Source organism: Platalea leucorodia (assembly GCF_965183815.1).
Source record: "Platalea leucorodia genome assembly, chromosome: 3".
NCBI classification, from domain to species: domain Eukaryota; kingdom Metazoa; phylum Chordata; class Aves; order Pelecaniformes; family Threskiornithidae; genus Platalea; species Platalea leucorodia.
Window position 1 is genome coordinate 103,801,087 of NC_138825.1, and position 22,424 is coordinate 103,823,510.

The window sequence follows — 22,424 nt, forward strand, 5'->3', positions numbered from 1 at the left end:
TACTGCATAACGCTGACTGCTCTGTGGCCTGTATGGAGTTGTACAGATCACGGAGTACTCAGCACTATACTGTACTTCCACAGTGATCACTCTTAGCTCCTGTGAAGATAACTTGTACAGTAATCTTACTTGTGTCTTATTTGATGCACATAGATGTCAGTGCAAAAAAATTACTTCCACAATTTCTGTTTGCCAGTAGCCATGTCACTGGTTATCTTTTAAAGACATTGCAGTTTCATGTATGTGTCCAAAATTCATAGAAAGAAGGTAAAACACTTAAAACAATCTTCATATCTCAAAACAAAGGCTGCAACAAAGAAGGCAGAGTCTGTGCTTCCTGTTTAAACACTTGTATGTCCTTGTTTTCTCAGTAAAAGTTCCCACACAGTTGAGAAGAAAATGCTCCTTCCCTTCACAGTACCGGCTAAAACTCTCAAAACTCAATCCTTCTCATGGTGCCTGAAGATGGGTGTCTACATTTATGATACCGTCCATGCATGCCCTCAGAAAGTATCCCAGGGTTGTGATGTGTAAGGAACTTTACCCCTATGTGGAACTCAGCTCTCCTCAGACCTGAGGGCTTTTACCAAGTTCCTTGCACTGGCGGTTGCCTGTCTGAGATAATCTGAAGTTGCTCTCAGTCCTTATCCAGACATCTGCTTTTTTTAGGAGCAGCTTATCTAGCTCCCTATGGCAATTTCATGGTTCCTCAGTCCTGTGCAGGATATAATAGAAGCAAAAACTTCACTTATCTGCAGAATAAGCCTTGTAGTCCATTGTAATAAGTCAGCGGAAGGGTCCATCCAGGAATATTGACAGATATCTGTAGGAATGTACCTGGATGCACTGGGCCACTCAGCAGTATGTTCTGCCTCACGACAGACTCCTGTGTGTTTCAGAAACATTCAGAACTAGTTACAGACTTCATAAAGTCTGAAAACCATTCAGAGATTTGTGGTATACTCTATAGCTAAATTTTAACTTTCAGAAAGCCTTTCGCTCACCTGTTCTGGATTTGCTGCTATAGATTAAAAATGAAGTCCCATGTTAGTTCCTCAGCACTTGTCTTTTATTTGTATCCTCCATTTCCCTATCATGTGAAATTAGATATTTCCTTGTACTTCTGTGCTAAGATGGAAATGAGGGATGGAAAAAATCTCACTAAGGATTTGTGGTTTTGAGAGTGAATGTTACGTAGACTCAGAACTTAACTTAATGTTAACTTCCGCCAATTTTGAATCCATGACCATTTCTTTCACTAAAAGAAGGATTCTGGGTGGCTGTCATTTCTGCCGGAAGCATGGCCAAGAGTCAGGCCCTTGAGCTGTGCTCAACTCCATAGAACTTCCATCAAACTCTATCTAGTGTTACTAAAAGAAAAAAAGATTTAGGATTGTGCATGGATAGATTTATTTTTTTTTTAAATGTAGATTTAATTATATTTAGCATGCATAGTTAGCAGTTTTACAATATTCTTTTCATTAGTCTCAAGATACACATTTCAGTTTAAGAAAAGAAATTTTGAAATACCTTTCTCAGACATGATGCACTGGTTTGGCATTCATACTATTCTGTTATTGCTAAAGACTTAGTTCTAATTTTCCATTTAAGTAAGTTCTGTGTTAGAAACATTCTCTACCCCTACATCTTTCAAGGGATAGTGAAAGTTAGTGTGTGGAAGGTGAATCTGAATTAGCATAATCTAAATTTATATAAATGGTTTAAACCTGGAAATTAATTTAAGAGAATCCTGAACTGAAATTTAATTTAGTTCATTTCCTATTCTACAGTAATCAAAAATATTAAAAGAATATCAGTGAAAATAACGATCTGAAGCTGCAAACTCAGTCAATTATTCTAGCACACAAGCAGACTCAAATTCAGAAATATAGTAGTTTTGCTTCAGGCTGTACAGTGTTAGTTGAGCAGAACAATCCAGTAATGAAAAGAAGCTCTTGCAGTTTCCTTTCAGTAACTAATTGGTGTATAAGATCTATTCCAAAGAGAATCTTCACATGCTGCAGTAAAAATGTAAGACAAAATTAAATGAAAATAAACAAAAGGCAAAAATCATTAAATGAATATGTCTTAGCCTATATGTATATATATTCACAGGTCATTTTAAGAGCAGTACAATTATGTGACTAACCCCAGATTAATCTAAATTGTATTGCATGCATAGAAAAAAACTGTTCTAAAAGAAAGTCAAAGTTGCAAAATTGAGAAGTAAAAATTTAATAAATGTCAAAAGAAAGGTTTGTTAGAAAATTTAAATCAGTTCACTCGTGTACAAGAATTGTGATATCCTGTTTAATAACGATCACATCATAGTCCCTCCCCTTGCCCGCCCCCCCCAAAGTAAACTGCCTTCTGCTTCCAATACATTCAATACTTACATAATCCAGCCACATTCTCAAAGCTATGCTTCTTCTATGCACTGAATGATATACCTGTTCAGGGTAACATGAAAAGGGAAGAATTTTTAAAAATATTATTCTCTGAAAATCAAAAGGTTTCATGAGATTAGGATGAATTTACATTCAATTTTAAAGCGCAGGAAAAAAAATCGTGAATAAAGCACTCAGGATTTTCAATATGGAAGGCTTTACTAGGGTTTTCCGTTGTGGTGAATTTCAAAACATCAGTGGTTTTGCTTCTGTTTTGTTTCTTCTTTTCAGAATGAAACTGAACTTCAGTTTCATAACCTAATTCATTAAATACTTCCTCTGTATGGGTCTACCTCACAGAATAACTAACATAGCAAATTGTACAATCAAAAATAATTTGGATAAAATTAGGGTTTAAGGAATTGCTGTTTAAAACCAAAAAGACCCAATGGTTACCTGTTGATCTGTTTACATGCCATATTGTGTCTTGTTTGTATGTTATGTTTTTTCCTGCAACCGAAGTTCCCAGTGCCCCAAAATTAAAGAAAAACACCCTTATCTTATTAGTAAATGAGCAGAAAACATGAAGATCTCTTTTGCAAACAGAAGATACTCAGAGAATTTAGATAAAATTAAGCAGTTTCATATCATCATAATTCGTAGAGTAATCTGTATTTTTAGAGTCATACCTTAAAGTTTTGAAAGTTTTTGGTAAGAAACAAAATAAGGTATCATGCTACGATCTTTTTTTAAAAAACAAAAAGCTATAGATTAATTCAGAAAGCTTGTAGGTAAAAAAAAAAAAAAAACAAACACCAACGGCCCCCCACCCTGCGCCCCGAATCCCAAAAACTTTGTATGAACTTAAAATATATTGGTCTCATAACACTCTGTATAATTAAGGATGTTTTCCACTCTTCATTAAAAGTATTTTTAAAATAACCTATGAAACTGCTGAATTTAAGTTTGGTAAACAGAGTAGGTGCCAAATATTTTTTTTTTTTTCTTTCTAAGACAGAAGCAATGAAACCCATTTTTTCTGGTGAATATAAGCATTGTATTAACCTTTTATTTGAAAAGTTATATTATCACATGCTTTGGACATCAAAATGCTGGTATGGTGCTGTGGTTTAACCCCAGCCGGCAACTAAGCACCACGCAGCCGCTCACTCACTCCCCCTGTGGTGGGATGGGGGAGAGAATCAGAAGGGTGAAAAGGGAGAAAACTCATGGGTTGAGATAAGAACAGTTTAATAATTGAAGTAAAATAAATTAGAACAGTTAAATAGGCAAAGCAAAAACCGTGCACGCAAACAAAGAAAACCAAGGAATTCATTCGCTACTTCCCATCAGCAGGCAGGTGTTCAGCCATCTCCAGGAAAGCAGGGCTCCATCACACGTGACAGTTACTTGGGAAGACAAACACCACCACACCCAAGATCCCACCCTTCCTTCTTCTTTTCCCCAGCTTATATACTGAGCATGACGTCATATGGTATGGCGTAACCCTTTGGCCAGTCTGGGTCAGCACTCCCCCTGGCTGTGCTCCCTCCCAGCCCCGTGCACCCGGCAGAGCAGGGGAAGCTGAAAAGTCCTTGACCAGTGTGAGCGCCACTTAGCACCTATTTAGCCAGGGCTTAGCACTACTGAGCAAGAACCAAAGCATCAGTGTATCATCGACATTGTTCCCATCCTAAACCCAAAACACAGCCCCATACCGGCTACCAAGACAAAAATTAACTCTATCCCAGCTGAAACCAGGAGACATTGTGATGTTTGTGCCACAGTCTGGCATTTTGCCCGTCTCAGGAAAATCTTCCCAAATTTGTGAAGATGTAAATCTTTAGCTAGCTCGATTTTATGTGAACAATTCCTACCCTATGAATGAGCACTCCAAAATATTTTTTCTTTAATGAGCAACTCTCAGCAGTCCTGCATTAGGATGGAGGTGAACAGTTTGTCCATCTGTACTGGGTTTACCTGGGATGGAGTTAATTTTCTACAGCTAATGCTGAGCAGTGCTTGCACAGTCTCGGGGCCTTCTCTGTTACTCACTCTGCCACCCCAGCAGCTAGGCTCAGGGTGGGCAAGAGGGTGGGAAATGACACAGCCGGGATAGCTGACCTGAATTAAACAATGAGATATTCTGTACCATGTGACGTCATGCTTAGCAATAAAACTTTGGGGAAGTTTTTCTGAAGTACCCATTGCTTGGGAACTGACTGGGCATCAGTCTGCAGGTGATAAGTGTTTGCTTTTGCATTACTTGTTTGCTGTTTTTTGGTTTTTTTTTTTTTTTCCTTTTTCTTTTCCTTCACTTACTAAACTGTCTTTATCTTGACACATTAATTTTCTTGCCTTTGTCTTTCTGATTCTCTCACCCATTCCTCTGTGGGGGAGTGAGAGAGTGACTGGGTGGGGGCTTACCTGCCAGCTGCGGTTGACCCACCAACCATTCTGTGTTCTCAGTGCCTACTGTCTTGAAGCTAGCCTGAGAAAGTGAGGATAGTGCTGTTTAGTTGCAACACCAAGGAAATAAAAGACAGACTTGTAAAGGAGGAAAGAAGAAAGAAGGAAGGGAAGAGATGGGTACCTCTCATGTTTCCGTGTCTGCAGCTTGGAATAAGGGAAGCTGCATTACCAAACCAAGGAGACTTGAGAAGTGCAGCAAGCAGGAAGAGCACCACGGGGTATTGCAAAAGATGGTGTGAAAGATGGTGCAAAAGATGTTTTGTTGGAGACAAAAAGACTAGGGTACAGATATAAGAGAGGAGGAGAGCAAGACAAGCTCTCCAAGAAACATTGGAAGCATATGGAGTGTAGGACTGAGACTACATTGGTAAGAAGGTTGCCAGAATGAAACTGGGAAGAGGAAGAATCACAAAAAATAGAACAGTAGTGGCAGGCTGTGATAGGAGTCCAGGCTGAATAGTCTATGATTATTAAACTGTGTTCTCCAAAAACACTTAGAGTGAAAGCCAGGATTCTCTTTGAATTAACATGTGTGTATTACAAATATACATATGCAAGATGAATAACATTTTAAAAAAACAAAACTCTATGAACGCTTCAAAAGAAAAACACCTTATTTAGTTTTGAACAATTACATAATTTATCATCCTTAAATCACTGAATTATCCCTGTGTACATGGGATTAGAAAGAAGAAAGATGTAAACTATTTCTAATTTTTAATTAAGGAAAAAAGAGATTTGATATTAGGTATTAGAACATCTGAAAAAGGTAATGGATTAAAGGTTATTTTGATTTGGTTCTGATAATTGCCAGTTATAGAACCATAGAATCATAGAATTGTTTAGGTAGGAAAAGACCCTTAAGATCATCAAGTCCAACCGTTAATCTAGCACTGCCAAGTCCACCACTAAACCATGTCCCTAAGCACCACATCTACACATCTTTTAAATACCTTCAGGGATGGGGACTCAACCACTTCCCTGGGCAGCCTGGTCCAGTGCCTGACTACCCTTTCGGTGAAAAGTTTTTCCTAATATCCAACCTAAACCTGCCCTGGCTCAACTTGAGGCCATTTCATCTTGTCCTATCGCCTGTTACTAGGGAGAAGAGACTGACCCCTACCTCGCTACAGCTTCCTTTCGGGTAGTTGTAGAGAGCAATAAGGTCCCCCCTCAGCCCCCTTTTCTCCAGACTAAACAACCCCAGCTCCCTCAGCCAATCCTCATAAGACTTGTGCTCTAGACTCTTCACCAGCTTTGTTGCCCTTCTTTGGACACACCCCAGTACCTCAATGTCCTTCTTGTAGTGAGGGGCCCAAAACTGAACACAGCACTCGAGGTGCGGCCTCACCAGTGCCGAGTACAGGGGCACTATCACCTCCCTGGTCCTGCTGGCCACACTGCTCCTGATACAAGCCAGGATGCTATGGGCCTTCTTGGCCACCTGAGCACACTGCTGGCTCATGTTCAGGCGGCTGTTGACCAACACCCCCAGGTCCTTTTCTTCCGCGAAGCTCTCCAGCCACTCTTCCCCAAGCCTGTAGCGTTGCCTGGGGTTGTTGTGACATTGGTGGTGGTGGTGGTGAGCACTTCCACCAGCTCCCTCAGTACCCTTGGCTGGACCCCATCCAGCCCCATAGACCTGTGTGTGTCTACGTGGTATAGCAGGTTGCTAACCATTTCCCCTTGGATTACAGGGGCTTCATTCTGCTCCCCATCCCTGTCTTCCAGCTCAGGGGACTGGGTACCCCAAGAACAACTGGTCTGACTATTAAAGACTGAGGCAAAGAAGGCATTAGATACCTCAGCCTTTTCTTCATCCTCTGTCACTGTGTTTCCACCCTCATCCAATACAGGATGGAGATTCTCCTTAGCCCTCCTTTTGTCGCTAATGTGTTTATAGAAACATTTTTTTTTGTCCTTTATGGCAGTAGCCAGTTTAAGTTCCAGCTGGGCTTTGGCCCTTCCAATTTTCTCCCTGCATAACCTCATGACATGCTTGTAGTCCTCCTGAGTTGCCTGCCCCTTCTTCCAAAGGTCATAATTTCTCCTTTTTTTCCTGAGTTCTAGCCAAAGCTCTCTGTTCAGCCAGCCTGGTCTTCTCCCATGCCAGCTCATCTTCCGGCACATGGGGACGGCCTGCTCCTGCGCCTTTAAGATTTCCTTCTTGAAGGATGCCCAGCCTTCCTGGACTCCTTTGCCCTTCAGGACTGCCTCCAAAGGGACTCTCAACCAGGCTCCTAAACAGGCCACAGTTTGCCCTGCAAAAGTCCAAGGTGGCAGTTCTGCTGACCCCCCTCCTTACTTCTCTGAGAATTGAAAACTCTATCATTTCATGATCGTTATGCCCAAGACGGCCTCCAACCATGACCTCACCCACAAGTCCTTCTCTGCTTGCAAACAAACCTGTTGAAGGATTCCTGGCTTTTCTGTGTATGTGTCAGAGATTCTCATCTGATCCAAAGCCACTAGGTTTTCCTGTTGTAATTCACATCTATTATTAAGAAAAGAGCTGCTTTTTAAAATCTTCTGATATAAAGCTTAAAATGAAGTTATGCTTTGAAGGTGAGAAAGAGAGGGGCTAGCATAGATCACTATAAATGTCCATATGCATGTGTTATTTTACATTGTCCTGATTTCAGCTGGGATAAGAGTTAATTTTCTTCCTAGTAGCTGGCATAGTGCTGTGTTTTGGATTTAGTATGAGAATAATGTTGCTAACACACTGATGTTTTGGTTGTTGCTGATTAGTGCTTACACCGGTCAAGGGCTTTTCAGCTTCCCATGCTTTGCCAGGTGCACAAGAAGCTGGGAAGGAGCACAGCCAGGACAGCTGACCCAGACTGGCCAAAAGGCTATTCCATACTGTATGACATCATGCTCAGTATATAAGCTGGGAGAAGAAGGAGGGGGACATTTGATGTGGTGGCTTTTGTCTTCCCAAGTAACTGTTACACATGATGGAGCCCTGCTTTCCTGGAGATGGCTGAACACCAGCCTGCTGATGGGCTGGCCTAAAGAAGTGCTGGCCTAAAGATTATGCTACTTTAATATTAAAGAATTGATCATATTTGAAGCTTTATTTTTGAGACCTTAGTAGGAACACAGAGTTTCCCTGAATTTGTCAGTGCAGTGGCTTGAAGGACAGAACTTCTTTACCTCAACCTGAACTTTTTCTCTCATGTTTAAAAAAAATATCTATTTCTATGAAGCCGTTATAGACTTTACCATTGTATGTATGTGCAGTTGGATTTAGTATGAGAGTTAATGAGTTTTAGCTGGGATTTGTTCCAAAAGTTTGCCCATTTCCTTTGCGTTTCGCAAAAAGACTCCTGCTGGTTTGCAGTGAATCATTTCCTCTTTTCCAAGGTTTACATGAGTAGACAGTAGTGTTGCTGACGATTTCTTCACACTGCTGTATTACCAGAATTTTCCCACAAGCAAAACTTCCTGTCTGAAAGCTTAGGACATTTGAACAGAACTGCCAATATCTTATTGTTCTTTACCCTGCCCTTCTTGCCTACTTTGGCCTCATGTTGGATGAAAAATTAATATTTCCAGTTTAGGATTATTGGCTGAACCCTCTCTGTTTTGGGAAAGAGAAGCTGCAGCTAATGAGTATGAGATAAGGGCAACAACTGTCATTATTATCCACCTAATTGTCTTATTGATAAGCAATTCCTTAAGTCAGGTAGATGATCTGCACTTAGAAACTGAGGATGATGGACTAATCTTTTTTGCAAGCCCCTTCTTGCTGCAATTCAAATGTAAGATCTTTTAGGTGCCTCATTGTTGACTTGCTAACTGTTAGATTTATGAAAGTATGAACTATAACAGTCCAATTATAAAATCTAAGCAAGACAAATGTAAAGATATTATTCTGTTCCATAATTCTCATACTGTTATACAAAAGTAAAACCTTATATAGGGTTGGTTTTTTTTTTTAATATTTGACATTTCAAGTAATTTGTGTGTGCTCCTGAGATCAAAGTTTGATCTTAGCTTTCTTTTCACTGATTTTTTTCCCTTTCTGAAAACTGTTGAAATGACCTCTTCTAAAATAACTCATGTAAAATACATTACATAACCATGTTTTAAATTTTGAAATTAAATAGAGTTTATGGAAACATGAATTTTGAGGAAAAAAATAATCCAGAATTCATTTGTAAGGATTTCAACAGTTCAGATGCAGAAAAGTGACTGTTTTTTCCCCCCTTCATTATATGAGGGAATTGTATTTCAACAGATTGAGCTTGTTACCCTAGAATAGAGTATTTTTTTATAACTGTAGATTAGCAATAAATAGGGAACAGATTTTTCAGTCATCAAAACTGTGTTTCTTATTATTTAAAACTGTAGGAAAGTTATTTAAGAATAAAATTAAGATTATTCCTGCAAAAGTTTATGCATAGTATTAAAATCACCGTGCCAAAACTACCTGTATATGATACATGAGCAGAATTAAGGATGCATGTAGAGGGCAGACTATTTGGAAGTAAGATAGTTAAAGAACATGAATGCTATAAACTGATTTATTTCTATTTCTTCCACTTCCATAAAATTTCTAGGTGGGGAAAGTTCCTTAAGACAGAATGATGAAAGGTAGACAAAATTTATGTGCTTCTCATTATCCAAGTTGTTCACCACAGTGTGAGGTGTGATTGGAATGGAGCGTTCCTGAAGTTCTCTCTCTATAGACACTTGAAGTTAGAGTTCTTAAACTCACATGGAATCTCACCTTTAATCCCCGCTTCTCTTATATTGAGTATAAATTATAATTATTTATTCATTCGCTTGCTGATTGCAAAGCTTACTTTTATGCAGGCATATGTATTTGCATACCTATATCTTTCAAGTATTGTTATTTACTAAAAGTATTTTCTTTCAGTAAAATCATCACATACAAAAACTGTCTTCTACTAACTGTTTACATGTATTTAACTTGCTTCCTAAATTTATATTTTTTTTCTTTTGTATGTGTGGATGTTACAGCTGAAAAGGGGAGAACAGAAATTTTGGATATGACATATGGACACAAAGAATCTGGTTTGAAATTGGTGGGGATAGGCCTTAAACCCTTTTGTAATATACTTATTACAGAAGAAAATTACAGAAAAGAGTTTTTTTCTTTTTCATTTTATGCTAAAAAGACCTGTAACTGACAACATATGTTAACATCACTATTTTACATATTTTACATGTTTACATAATTTTTCTTACATGTTGCTTATGTCAAGAAAAAGTGCTGAAACTCCTATTAGAAAATATTATCCATTGTATGACTGTCTCATCAGTATAGTCAAACATGAATTGCCAATAAATTGCAAAGCTTTTGAGAAATTGAAAGTGTACCTCTCAATTTCCAAAGGATACAAAACAGCAGGTATCATTACTTACTGTGAACTCGTTCTGCTGTACAAGCATGTAGAAATATATCAATTTATTTGAAAAAATGTGGCTCCTTTGGTCTCTTTCAGATGATCTGTGTTAGAATGTAAAATATTCAATCATCAAGACATAAAAATATTTCAGCCCTCCTTACAAAAATTTTACAGATCCAAGAGAAAAAGGTCTGGAGCTAATTTTGTCTTAGTTCATACAGCCCATGCTCATTTGTCATCCTAGGCTCTTTGAAAGTTCATGCAAGTTTCTGATATTTCATTATAGCCACATTATTGAAACACTTTTCTTTCTATAGACTTTTCTGTCATTCTAATTAGGTAGAGATTTTGTAATTGGCACGTTTTCCAGTACATAATATAGACTACTTTTTCTCTACAACTGTAGGTTTCAATAGCACATAAATGGTTCCAAGACAGAATGAAAATGCCAGGAACTCTCATTTTGAATTGCATTGATTTAATTAAATAGATTATGTTATGGACGTTTAAGATGCAACAACTGCAGAATGAGTATTTGTTGACATTTACATGCATTTAGAAATCCATTATAGACTCTGAACATTAACTCAAGTACCATGTCATACTTTTAATTACTCTTTGGTAGTTCAAAAATGATTCTGTGTAAAACATATAGATTATGTTTATGAGTTTAAATTACTTGAGATTTAAATAACACTAACACAGTTCTTGATGTTTCCAGTGTTTTCACGTTACTTTACTTTTCTAATATTAAAACATCTGTTAATATTTCCGTGTATGTATTGAAATAGGATTTATATATGTATTTGCCCTTCTTTTTTTGGAGTCATCCCCAAATATTTTACCACATCACTTTCAGAAGCTGAAGATTGGTTATACATAATTTATGAGCTTTGTCTTCCATGTCATGTAGAAACAAAAGGCAACATTACCTTTTTGCTGAGCAGGGCCCACCCAGTCTATACTTACGGTACAGTAAGTAATACAGTTATTAGAAGTTATTGAACACTATTTGGAGTCTCATGGAGTGTGCTTTCAATCTTTTAGTGCTTAATATATGAACTGCAAAAACTTTTTTACATTCAGAATAATTAACCCCTCATGGCTTCTCCTCTGAAGTTTTTATGGGGATTAGTGGTATTGCTGCTTTAATAGTATTTCCCCATCTGTAACAAACAGTATTATTAATAGGAAGTTATATGAGTATAAATTTACTCATCTAAACTGAGATCATTGATAGTGTTGACCTACACCCATATGCTATATATTATGTTTTCAGGACCTGTTCTTCTTTAGATTAGTCATCTAAAGTTTTGCAAATAACCCAGCTAGCATTTCTTTTAAAATGTCTTTACAGTTTTGTCTGGTAGGGTCTCTATTTAGAGTTCATACTACAAACTGCCAGAGTCCACAGAAGCTACAACACAGGTTCATGGTTTTTTGAATTTACAAGAAGAAATTTCCTCCAAATTCTTCTTTTTTTTTTTTTTTTTTTTTTTTTTTTTTTTTCCCCACAGCTTGGTGGCTACAGTATTTCTTTCTTTACTTAGTGGTTCCAGTGTTCTGGGATCATATCTGAGGTGAAGGTTCCATGACTATTAAAAATGAATCTGCAGCATCAGAACACACAGCAGTGCAAATCTGATCTGAATCTGGCACAAACACATGATTGAATTCCTGTAAAATTAACTGGGGCATACAGAAGGCAACTTATGAGCATTTTTTGCTTTTATGCCAGTTTTATATATAGTTTGGCATAAAGTCAGAATGGCATTGACAAACAATAATTAATCAAACATAAAGCTTGCAAATTAAGTTAACCTGTCAGAAATTGTTGAACAAATTTACACCATGGGACCACAGTATTAAGGGTATTATGTTACATTTATTTTACTGTCAGTTCAATTATTTCCTCTGTTTTAAAACTGTTCTCTTCCATCTTCGTGGGTGAAGTTTTAATTGCTATGGTATACTTTGTGCCAAAGTGAGAACAAGGTTTACTAAGCCAGAAAGAAATGCAGACTAATTTCTTGGGTGCTTATAGGGGACCTGTATTCTGGTCCCTAATAACAGTGTGCTTATATGTTATACTAAGACAGACATAATGTAACATGCCTCAGTGTTCCTTTGTGTAGGAAGTAAAATTTGATAAGTACCATAGTTCGCTTTTCAGAGTGTCTTTCTTGCTTTTGTCTGCCTTCTAGACCAGGAACTCATAACTTTTTTTTTTCTCATATTCTTCATAGAAGTCTCAGTATTGAACTCAAGGTTAGAGTTTCCAAGTAGGGACCAAGTACCTAACGATTGTTAATGCATACCTCTTAGGTGCTTACTTTTTTGTGTGTCTAGTTTTAGGAGAATGATTATTTCAAAATACCTTAGGACTTCTTCCAGAAATAGGAGTAGGAAATTACTTATTTCAGATTACTTATTTTTCATATGGCCACTGTAGGTTTACATGGAGTGTAAATGCACATATATATATATATATATGGTAAGTAAACTGTATTCTTCCTTTCAAAACAGGTGAACAGAACATTTGCAGATATCTCAGAACTTCATCAGCTTCTGTTAAAAATACACTGTACTATATAGAATCCCTAAGAATTTCCCTTGGGGACAGAAAATGAACACGTGCTTCTTCTACCTGAATTCATATTGAAGACAGGTTTTGGAGGGTACAAACCTGAAGCTGAGCTGAAATGTGTGCTCCAGGGATGGACACAAAAGCTAGTCCAAAGTAAAAACACTTTAGTGCAGATAGTGTGGACATCATGTCCTCAGCTTCATTGTTTCACTGCCCAGATTTGCTTCTACTGTACTGCACTACTTACTAATGTAGGTAGAACCACAGTACCCATCATAATTAAACTGAGTTGAAAGAAGTTGTAATTAATAGTCTACATACATTACAGACATGTCAATAATTTTTACCCTGACAGCTGGTATTTCTACATTCCTGATTATTTATATCAAATATGACAGAACAAATCACATTGGATAAATAGTGTCAGGAGGTGATAGCCAGTCATCAAGATGTATTCTGGCTGTTTTGGTTTTAATTTAACTGGCTTTTATCCATTCATTGTTCTGATAATCCTACAATGAAACTCGGGAATAAGATAATTGGCAGCAATTTGCCAGTACAATAATCTTTCTCAGCAGTAAGAATATTGGCAGAATTTCTCTGACTGCTGCCTTGTTTCAATGTCGGGTAAACCCAAGTACTGTGATTGTGTGGAGCTCATGACCATATTTTCCCAGTGTGAAAGTTCACAGCATCTACTTTAACACTGAAGTTCTGTTGGAACATTTCAACAATGAGTTGTCACAACAATATGGTCCTTTATGACAAATTGCACCAGAGGTACAAGAGCATCAGTGAAAAACGGAATGGAAAGTTCTATTTTTTGTGTATGATGAGAAGGGGAAGAAATTGGATAAGAAGAGCTGGAAAGGCAGCTTGCCTGTGAACACACAGGGCAAGATCCTGCTATACTTGCACACAATTAGCAGCACGTACTTGCATGTGAAATACCCCGATTTTTAATACGCCTACTGAAAAACAGAGATACTCTTGCTTGTAGAAAAGTGTAGTGAATATGTGGCCACAAATTACATACTGTCATTCTTATATTTTTTCTAAAGTATTCAAAGTGGCATTTTAAAAACTTGGCATAAAACCCAGCAATTAGTTTGTTGGATGTCTTTACAGTGAATATTCTATTTTTCAGATACAAAAAGCAATAACACTCTTTATTTTGCATACTGAATGTTTGCACCTGTTTTTTTTTCTAGGCGTAATATTGTGAAAACAACCCTAAAAATTGAGACTACCCCTGGACTTTTTCCTTAATTAGCAATAATTAGAAGAAATTAAAATCAATATTAATTTTCCAAGGTGGTCTTTTGATAAAAATATGTGAATAATCTAAACAAAAGAGCAAATGAAGGGTTTAGTGTCTCAAGGATATTTAAATGAGCCGGTGGCTCACCGCTTGGATAAGTGCACTCTGCGCTGGGTTAAAAACTGGCTGGACGGCCGAGCCCAGAGAGTGATGGTGAATGGAGTCAAATCCAGTTGGCGGCCAGTCACAAGTGGTGTTCCCCAGCGCTCAGTGTTGGGGCTGGTCCTGTTCAACATCTTCATTGATGATCTGGATGAGGGGATTGAGTGCACCCTCAGTAAGTTTGCAGATGACACCAAGCTGGGTGGGAGTGTTGATCTGCTGGAGGGTAGGAAGACCCTACAGAGGGACCTGGACAGGCTGGATTGATGGGCCAAGGCCAACTGCATGAGGTTCAACAAGGCTAAGTGCCGAGTCCTGCAGTTGGGTAAAAACAACCCCAGGCAACACTACGGGCTAGGGGAAGAGTGGCTGGAGAGCTGCCTGGCAGAAAGGGACCTCGAGGTGTTTGCCGACAACCAGCTGAATATGAGCCAGCAGAGTGCCCAGGTGGCCAAGAATGTCTATAGCATCCTGGCTTGTATCAGGAATAGTGTGGCCAGCAGGACCAGGGAAGTGATCGTCCCCCTGCACTTGGCACTGGTGAGACCGCACCTCGAGTACTGTGTTCAGTTTTGGTCCCCTCACTACAAGAAGGACATTGAGGTGCTTGAGTTTGTCCAAAGAAGGGCAACAAAGCTGGTGAAGAGTCTAGAGCACAAGTCTTATGAGGATTGGCTGAGGGAGCTGGGGTTGTTTAGCCTGGAGAAGAGGAGGCTGAGGGGAAACCTTATTGCTCTGTACAACTACCTGAAAGGAGGTTGTAGTGACGTGGGCGTCAGTCTCTTCTCCCAAGTAACAAGCGATAGGACGAGAGGAAACGGCCTCAAGTTGAGCCAGGGGAGGTTTAGGTTGGATATTAGGAAAAACATCTTCACTGAAAGAATTACAAAGTATTGGAAGAGGCTGCCCAGGGAAGTGGTTGAGTCTCCATCCCTGGAGGTATTTCAAAGACGGGTAGACGTGGTGCTTAGGGACATGGTTTAGTGGTGGACTTGGCAGTGCTAGTTTAATGGTTGGACTTGATGATCTTAAGGGTCTTTTCCAACCTTAACGATTGTCTGATTCTCTGATTCTAAATTTAGGTTTTATATTTTTGCTTCCAGTTAGCTATTTTTATTTGCATGTTATTTTTTTCTCTATTGTGTGTAAAATAGGAAACTGAATTCTGATACTCAAGACAGTGAGTGATTATGTTCTCTACAGCTTATCTAACACTTTACCCCAAAGACATTTTTGGTTAGATTTGAGTTTAAAATAGAGTGACAGCAAAACCTTGACTCCTCTATTGACACAAATACTCCCAGAGAGTCTCAATAATAAGATTTACAAAGCAAAATTTTTCTGTACAGGACTTCAGGTCTGACACATGCACAGGCTGAGAAATTCCTACATGTAGGGCCGTGTACTCAGACACAGTGTCTTACCAAAGCTGGTTTTTCCTACTTATAACTTGCAGAAGTATTTTGTCATTTACAGATAGAGAAATACAGTTCAGTGAGTATTTGTAGAGTATGAGGCTCTTGAAGAAGCAGGCAATTCACCTTGGGATAGTGCTATTGACAGGTGAAAAAGTCTTTCCACATTTGGAGAATGATGGCTCAAAAAGAACTGTAAAAGTATGCTAGATTTAGAGACACTTCATCTACATTTATGATATTTATGTTAAAAGAGTAAGTGAACAAAATCATTAAATTTCATGTGATTGATCTAGACTAGTCTGAAGTGGAGAAGAGGAAGAGCCAGTAAGTAATTAGCTAATTTATTCTCCTGTTGTTGCAACAGTAATTGGATTTTATGTTATATACAGAAGTTCTAGGCAAACTTTATTTATTTATTTATTTATTTATTATTGGTGTTTTATTTCTTTATAAACATACACCTACACAAACTATTGTAATGAAAATAAATATATTTATTTTAACATGTGGATGCTATGTTATATACATACTACATATGTAGCAATATAACAGAAGTAATTTCAGAACCATGTTAGTCAAAATAATGCGAAAGACTAGTAAATCATTTTACAGGTTGGATATTTTAGACTTAAAAACAATTTTTTTTTTTTTTGGCTCTTCCTAAATGCCAAACCTCAACCTACATTTTGAATTAAATTTCTGTCTTCTAAAAATTTTAGAACAAAGTCTTTCTTTACAGACCCCAGTAAGTTTTTATGTTAATAAGTAATATCAAGGTCATTTCATTTAATGATTAATTTCATATTTTTATATCAGATTATATTTAATTCAATTATAGCATTCTAATGTAGTAGTGAATTTCAACCTGTGATCTGTAAGGCCTCATGGACTTCTGCCACAGAGTCTGACAATGCAATCAAGAAAAACAAGCTTATTTTCAAAAGAGAGAGACTTTTATAGTACTCGAGCTCACTGTGGAGAACTTGTAGCAGTCTACAAAGCAAAGGAGGTAGAGAACCTCTATGTTCGTGGATACTTGAAGGTATAAGTGACTTACAATAATGATGTGAACTATTAATACGCTAAAGGAAAAACAGAAAGATCTTTTGTGCTTTTCAGTTCTATTTCAAAGCAAGAATAGAGAAAGTGCAGGCAGGCTATGGTAGGCTTCTGTCAAACTTCTATAGCTTGTGGCAGGATATCTTTAACTCTTCATGTCAGTGAGGTTTCAGGAGGCCTCAGGGATCATTATTGAAGATGAGGAGAAAATTGAATAGTGTATCTGCCATGTGTACTGTGCAAACAGATTGTAAAAAGATAAACACACTAAACTTGGTTTTGTACCATTCAGGAAACCCGTATTCTGATGAATGAGGGGATCTAGTGCCTTTTATAGACACATCATCGTACAGAAGCAGCACTGCAAAACAGAGAGAAGAAATAAGATTCGCTGAAATTGCATCGTATATATTTACACACTTGTGCAAAACTGAATGTTAAGTGGAATACATGAAATGATGGCAAGTCAGAATGACAATTTTATCCTAGTCTTGACATATTCTGTAGTGAAGATGGCTATATAGCAGACTAGAAGGGCTTGTTTGTCTGAAAGTTTGTTTCATTTCTCCCAAATTTATCAGTCTTATAAAAGATACTACCTCTCCCTGACAACCTCTTCTGCTTTATGTGGTAGAAGGTAGTGGAGAGTCAATCTCTTGTCTAGCTTTCTAACTATGTATCAGTCTTATGGAAAGTTTATTTCACCACACACAAATAGATTCTTTCATCATGTAATTTTCATCTGTCTATCACATGCCACTGCCAATGATAACCAAATGTTGAACCTATTAAAGGATGGGAAAGTATCTAAATGCAGGTGGCAGAGAAATAGTGTTACATTGGTTCATGCTGTCAAATCAGCATTAAAATATCATCACATTATCTATCAAACAACTTATATTTTCAGGGTTTTAAATAAATGTCTTTGTATGTTTAATAAGGAGATTAAAATAATGAAATATAGCTATTTCTTGTGAAGTTCGGCTCATCTGAATGACCTAATCATCTTGGCTCTTTTTATAATGAATGAAGAGGAACAGAGCTTTTTAGAATTGCACAGTTCATCCAATCTGCTTTAGGTATCTACTTTAGGATGAGATTAATCATACCCCATAAGTTACTATTAACTCTAAAAGACAGACAACTGGCTGCTTATATAATCGATGCTGAGAGCTAGTTAAAATGAATGCTACCCCTTTTGTCTGGAAACTGAGCATGATTGCTTATTTCATTTTTATCAGCAAAGTTAAATTGCAGGGGTGTGCAATTATTCACATGGAAACAATCTTTTAGCAAGGGAATAATGATAAATCTCTATAATCCATTTGTACTGTGTGTGATTATACATGCTTCTTCTGACACACAGGCTACACCTCTGTTAGTAAACTAAACAGTGTCAGGGCATGAGTAAGGGTGCGGGAAAGTGATTGTCTAGACTGCTGAAATGTTAGGGTAAATGCTAGCATGCTTCTAGCTTGGGTTGTCTAACACTCTCCCAAACAATCTCAGTTGTAATGTAGTAGACAGTGTGAGCTAAATTCCCAGGAAGTGGCTTGTAGACAGCCATGCTGTTTTGAAGCCTAATTAAATTTAACAGTGCATGGCTGTGGTCAAAGCGTGCTCATTGGTCTTGGGGCTTGACGTTTCTTAAGATATTAGCATGGATAGAGATGCAGTGTCTATGTGATGGAACAGCATTCTTTTTTGAGAGGGATTCCTTTTCCCTAACTCTAGATACTTAAAATTCTGAGCTACTATAGCTTACTATATGAAGAGAGAACCTAGGCTCAGTTTACAGTAAAGGCAGAAAATAAGTATTTCCAGAAGCTGATTAAACTGACTCATCTTAGAGAGCTGTCTAAATACGAGTTGGTTTGTTTTCTTGAGATTCATATTTCTCTACTGACTATGAAAGTAGCCTAAGCTAACTAGTTCAAATTTAGCCCTCTAATTTTCAGAAGCCTGAGTTATGACAGGAAAATCCCAACCTTTGTGTCCAATTTATGAACAAAGAAAAAAAAGGCATTTTGTGTTTCCAGAGGATTCAGTTGTTGAACAGCTTTAGCATCTGTACAGCAGGAAAAAAAGGGTATTAGACTACTTGCCATTTTTTCAACTGACCTTGATCTTTTCAGAGTCAGGAGAAAAGCAACGAGAAAAATGTGATACCAATTCTAGTTTGTGTATCTGTAAAATAATCAAAGGTTGTCTATGGATATGTTATTTACCATAAAGATGCCTGATTCTCTCCTAATTAGAGAAGGCCTCATGTAGAGAATAAGCTGAAAACAGCAAACTGAAAGGAAGACAAGCAGCCTGACTTGGAACCACATAATGAAGCAGTTCAGTAAAATAAGGACCGCAAAATGGAAACCATTTGTAGAGTCAGAATTACTTCCTTGGGCTGGGGACATGACAGTAATTAATGAAAAATCCACAAATCTGACTGGACTTGAGAAAGATGAATTTGGAACCACTGTTTATATTGCTCCAAGAACTGGACCTCAAGGCAAAAGGAGAGATTTAGACTGCATTTTTACATTTTAGCAATGCTATATGGAGAAAATGCAGAGAGGAAAGGGTAAAATATGGAAAGAGTTGTAGCTGCTCAGAGTAGAACTGCTCATTCCAAGGAGCACAGAAGAAGCTGTTTATCCCATTCAGCATGTTAATAGGCCAAAAAGGGGAATGCTAATTGAAAATGAATGTAGTAATATTTCTTCATTTTCAGCAGAGAAGAAACTGAAGCCATGCTATCTTGGCACTAGGATGGTTGAAATAACCTTTGCATTTTCTTCCTGAGTTTCCACTATGGTCTGCTGGCTTTGTTGTGGAGATTGGATGAGGAAGTGAAGCTTCCACTTAGTGCCAAATACAGGGTCAATACTGCTTCCTTTCCTCTGAATAAAAAAGAATGAAAGAATAGAAGTGGTATAAATTAATAAATTGCTCACTAATCTCTTTTGGGATAGTGTAGATAATACCATTTCTTCAATAAACCAATGGCAATAATCAAATATCAAATGAATAATTAGTTCTTGGTGTTTCAGTTTCTGATTTACCCATATTATATATAACTTATCTTTGGTCACTGTGGATACATCTAATCTAATTGAATCATGAGAATATAATTTGCATCAAGATCAGATTCATTTGCATTATATTTTGATTGATATTTTATATCTTTGTGTCTTTTTTTGTTCTTTTCCCTTCCCATTTCTGTTTGCAGGTTTTGACTTAGTGAAGTGTGAAGATCCTGGCATACCAAATTATGGCTACAAGATCCGAGATGAAGGACATTTTATAGACACTGTCATTTTATACAGCTGTAATCCTGGCTATACAATGCATGGTAGTAGTATTATGACCTGCTTAAGTGGAGATCGAAGAGTTTGGGACAAACCTTTGCCTACTTGCATAGGTAATATGAATTGTGACAATGAAAGATTTCATTCTGGTGTTTCAAGAACAAAAATCTAATATTCTGTCTTTCTATACTTTTTCATATGATAACGGTGTAAACATAGTTTAAATGTCAAGTAACGATTTCCTGTGGATATCCAAGTATAAGTTCTCTGAAACAGATGGCTGGCTAGTAACGGCTAGAAAACTGCTGGGAAGTACTTCTTTCTACAAGGCAGCCTTTGATGAAAGACTACTGCTTTGGTTCTGATGATATCCTGGGTCACTGAGTCTGATATGCTATCACAGGCAGTGGTATTATCTAATCACTTCACAAGCTAAGCAAACCCCAACATAAAGCTAATTAAGATTTTTTTAATCAGAAATTATTTCAGCATCTCATTCCTATGAAGCTAATTCGTAATTTTCACCCCATATTGGTGGATTGTTTTATCTGCGTGCTCTTTCATCATTGTTGACATACTAGGATACCCCATCTGTCAGAACCTTGAGGTAGACCTTTTCTTTAAATATCACATGTCTTCAAGTCTCTAAAACTGTGTTTCACTACAACCAGCATAAATGTTAAATAGAGAAGTACTAGGGGAGATGCATAAAATAACTGAAGACCAGTATAGCTATTGCTCATTGTACCTTTGCTAGGCAGTTTCTCTCCTCCAGTTTTGCTTTCCAGTCCAGCAATTACCAGTGACTTCCTGCGTTCAAGTTTCACATGGAGTTCCCATGAGTCGTTGGGAAAGTCTTTCTTTCCACCTGTCTTCTGATGCTTAGTTTTTGCCTCTACTGCCTGCTGCAGGCAGGCCACCAACTGCTTTCAGCACTCACCTGGTCTGTAGGATCCTTGCTTGTTGCCTTTCTCCCATATTGGGTGCAACATTCTCCATTCCAGGAGCTGCTTCCTGCTGAACACATTCACAGACCTGCAGTCTACAAAGGAATGAGCTCCCTTCCTTTCAAAAGTTCAGCTTACCAGTGCCAGAAAAACACCAGTGAACAGCATTTCTGCTGTCTTAGTAGAGATGGGTTTTTTTCCCACTTGATTCTAGAATTATATCTGTAAGTTTTCTCTTATATATATGACAGGTCGAAACAACTCTTTCCAGTTTTGATTTTAAGACTTTTCCAGGCTTTTTATACATTCAAGTCCTCAAGCTCTTCAGTTTAATTGGCAAGCTTCCTTTTCCTTTAAGTTTGCCCTTTTGTAGAGAAGAGCCATAATTAGTCTTACCTTTGCCTATCTCCCCATTTAATTTAAATGAAGTCATTACTCTAAGGGCATTTTCTGTGATATTTTCTTGCGCCTGTGTTCACCATCAAGTAGGTATTTGAATCAATTCTAAAATACCTGTTGGTTCCAAGTCTGTTAGGTGAATAAATCCATCCATCTACCTATGTCCTTTTCTTAGTATGATGATTTGTCCTCTAATCTATATGTGGGATGTTAAAATCTCAACCATACAGTATTTAAAAAAAAAAAAAAATTCCAATAATTCCAATTATTCCAAAAATTATTCCAATATATGGAATTATTATATATTCCAACCTGACCTGGAGGAAGATAGACAACCCAGAATCAAGTGAATCTAAAGGAAATTCCCATCTTTGCTCCTGTAGAACATCTTCCATAACCCTTCTCCAAAATATCTTTGACCAATATGTATGTATTTTCATGCTGACTTTATTTAGTTTATGGCATCACCACTATGTAATGCTCCCTCCACTCCCATATCTCTATTTGTATTTCCAGTTTTCTTGATAATGGTATAGTTTTAAGCTTCTATATTCCATCTATGATTATTGCTACTGTATCTTTTTTTTTTTCATTATGCTTTGATTTTGTACCTTACATTACTAGATTTAGTTTCTGTATTTTGTTGCTAAGCTTTTGGAATCACTTGTACCAAAATCTCTTATTTCTTGAGGATCTCACTTCATGTCTAAGTGGAATTATGTCCCAGTATCAATAGAATAGTCAATTTTCTTTTGGTATCCTGAGACAGGTTTTGTTCTTGCTTTCTGTCTGTTCAACCACAAAGCTATCTTTCTATGTACGTTTATCTCTTTTTATTTGATGTCCTTGTTCCTATCTTGAAAATCAGATTTGGGAATTGCATCAGTTTTGTATAAACTCCCTCTTCCTGTTTCTCAATTTAAAGCTCTTCTGAAACATTAATTAGCTCCCCAAGAAGTCAAATGTTCACCATTCTCTCTGAAAATCTAAAGGTGAATCTTTCTAAACAGCCTTTCACAAACAGTCTGTTACTTTCATTAAAT

General features: G+C 37.5%; 1 protein-coding gene across 1 annotated transcript in view; it reads left to right on the forward strand.

Moving 5' to 3' along the window:
* The window catches only part of CSMD1 (CUB and Sushi multiple domains 1), a gene marked incomplete at both ends in the record, with an annotated part of 1,257,610 nt that overhangs the window by 997,491 nt on the left and 237,695 nt on the right, over positions 1-22,424 (forward strand). Inside the window, one exon of the mRNA XM_082305706.1 lies at positions 19,957-20,148. Coding sequence (XP_082161832.1) covers positions 19,957-20,148 — 192 coding nt within the window. The remainder of the gene's footprint in view (positions 1-19,956; positions 20,149-22,424) is intronic.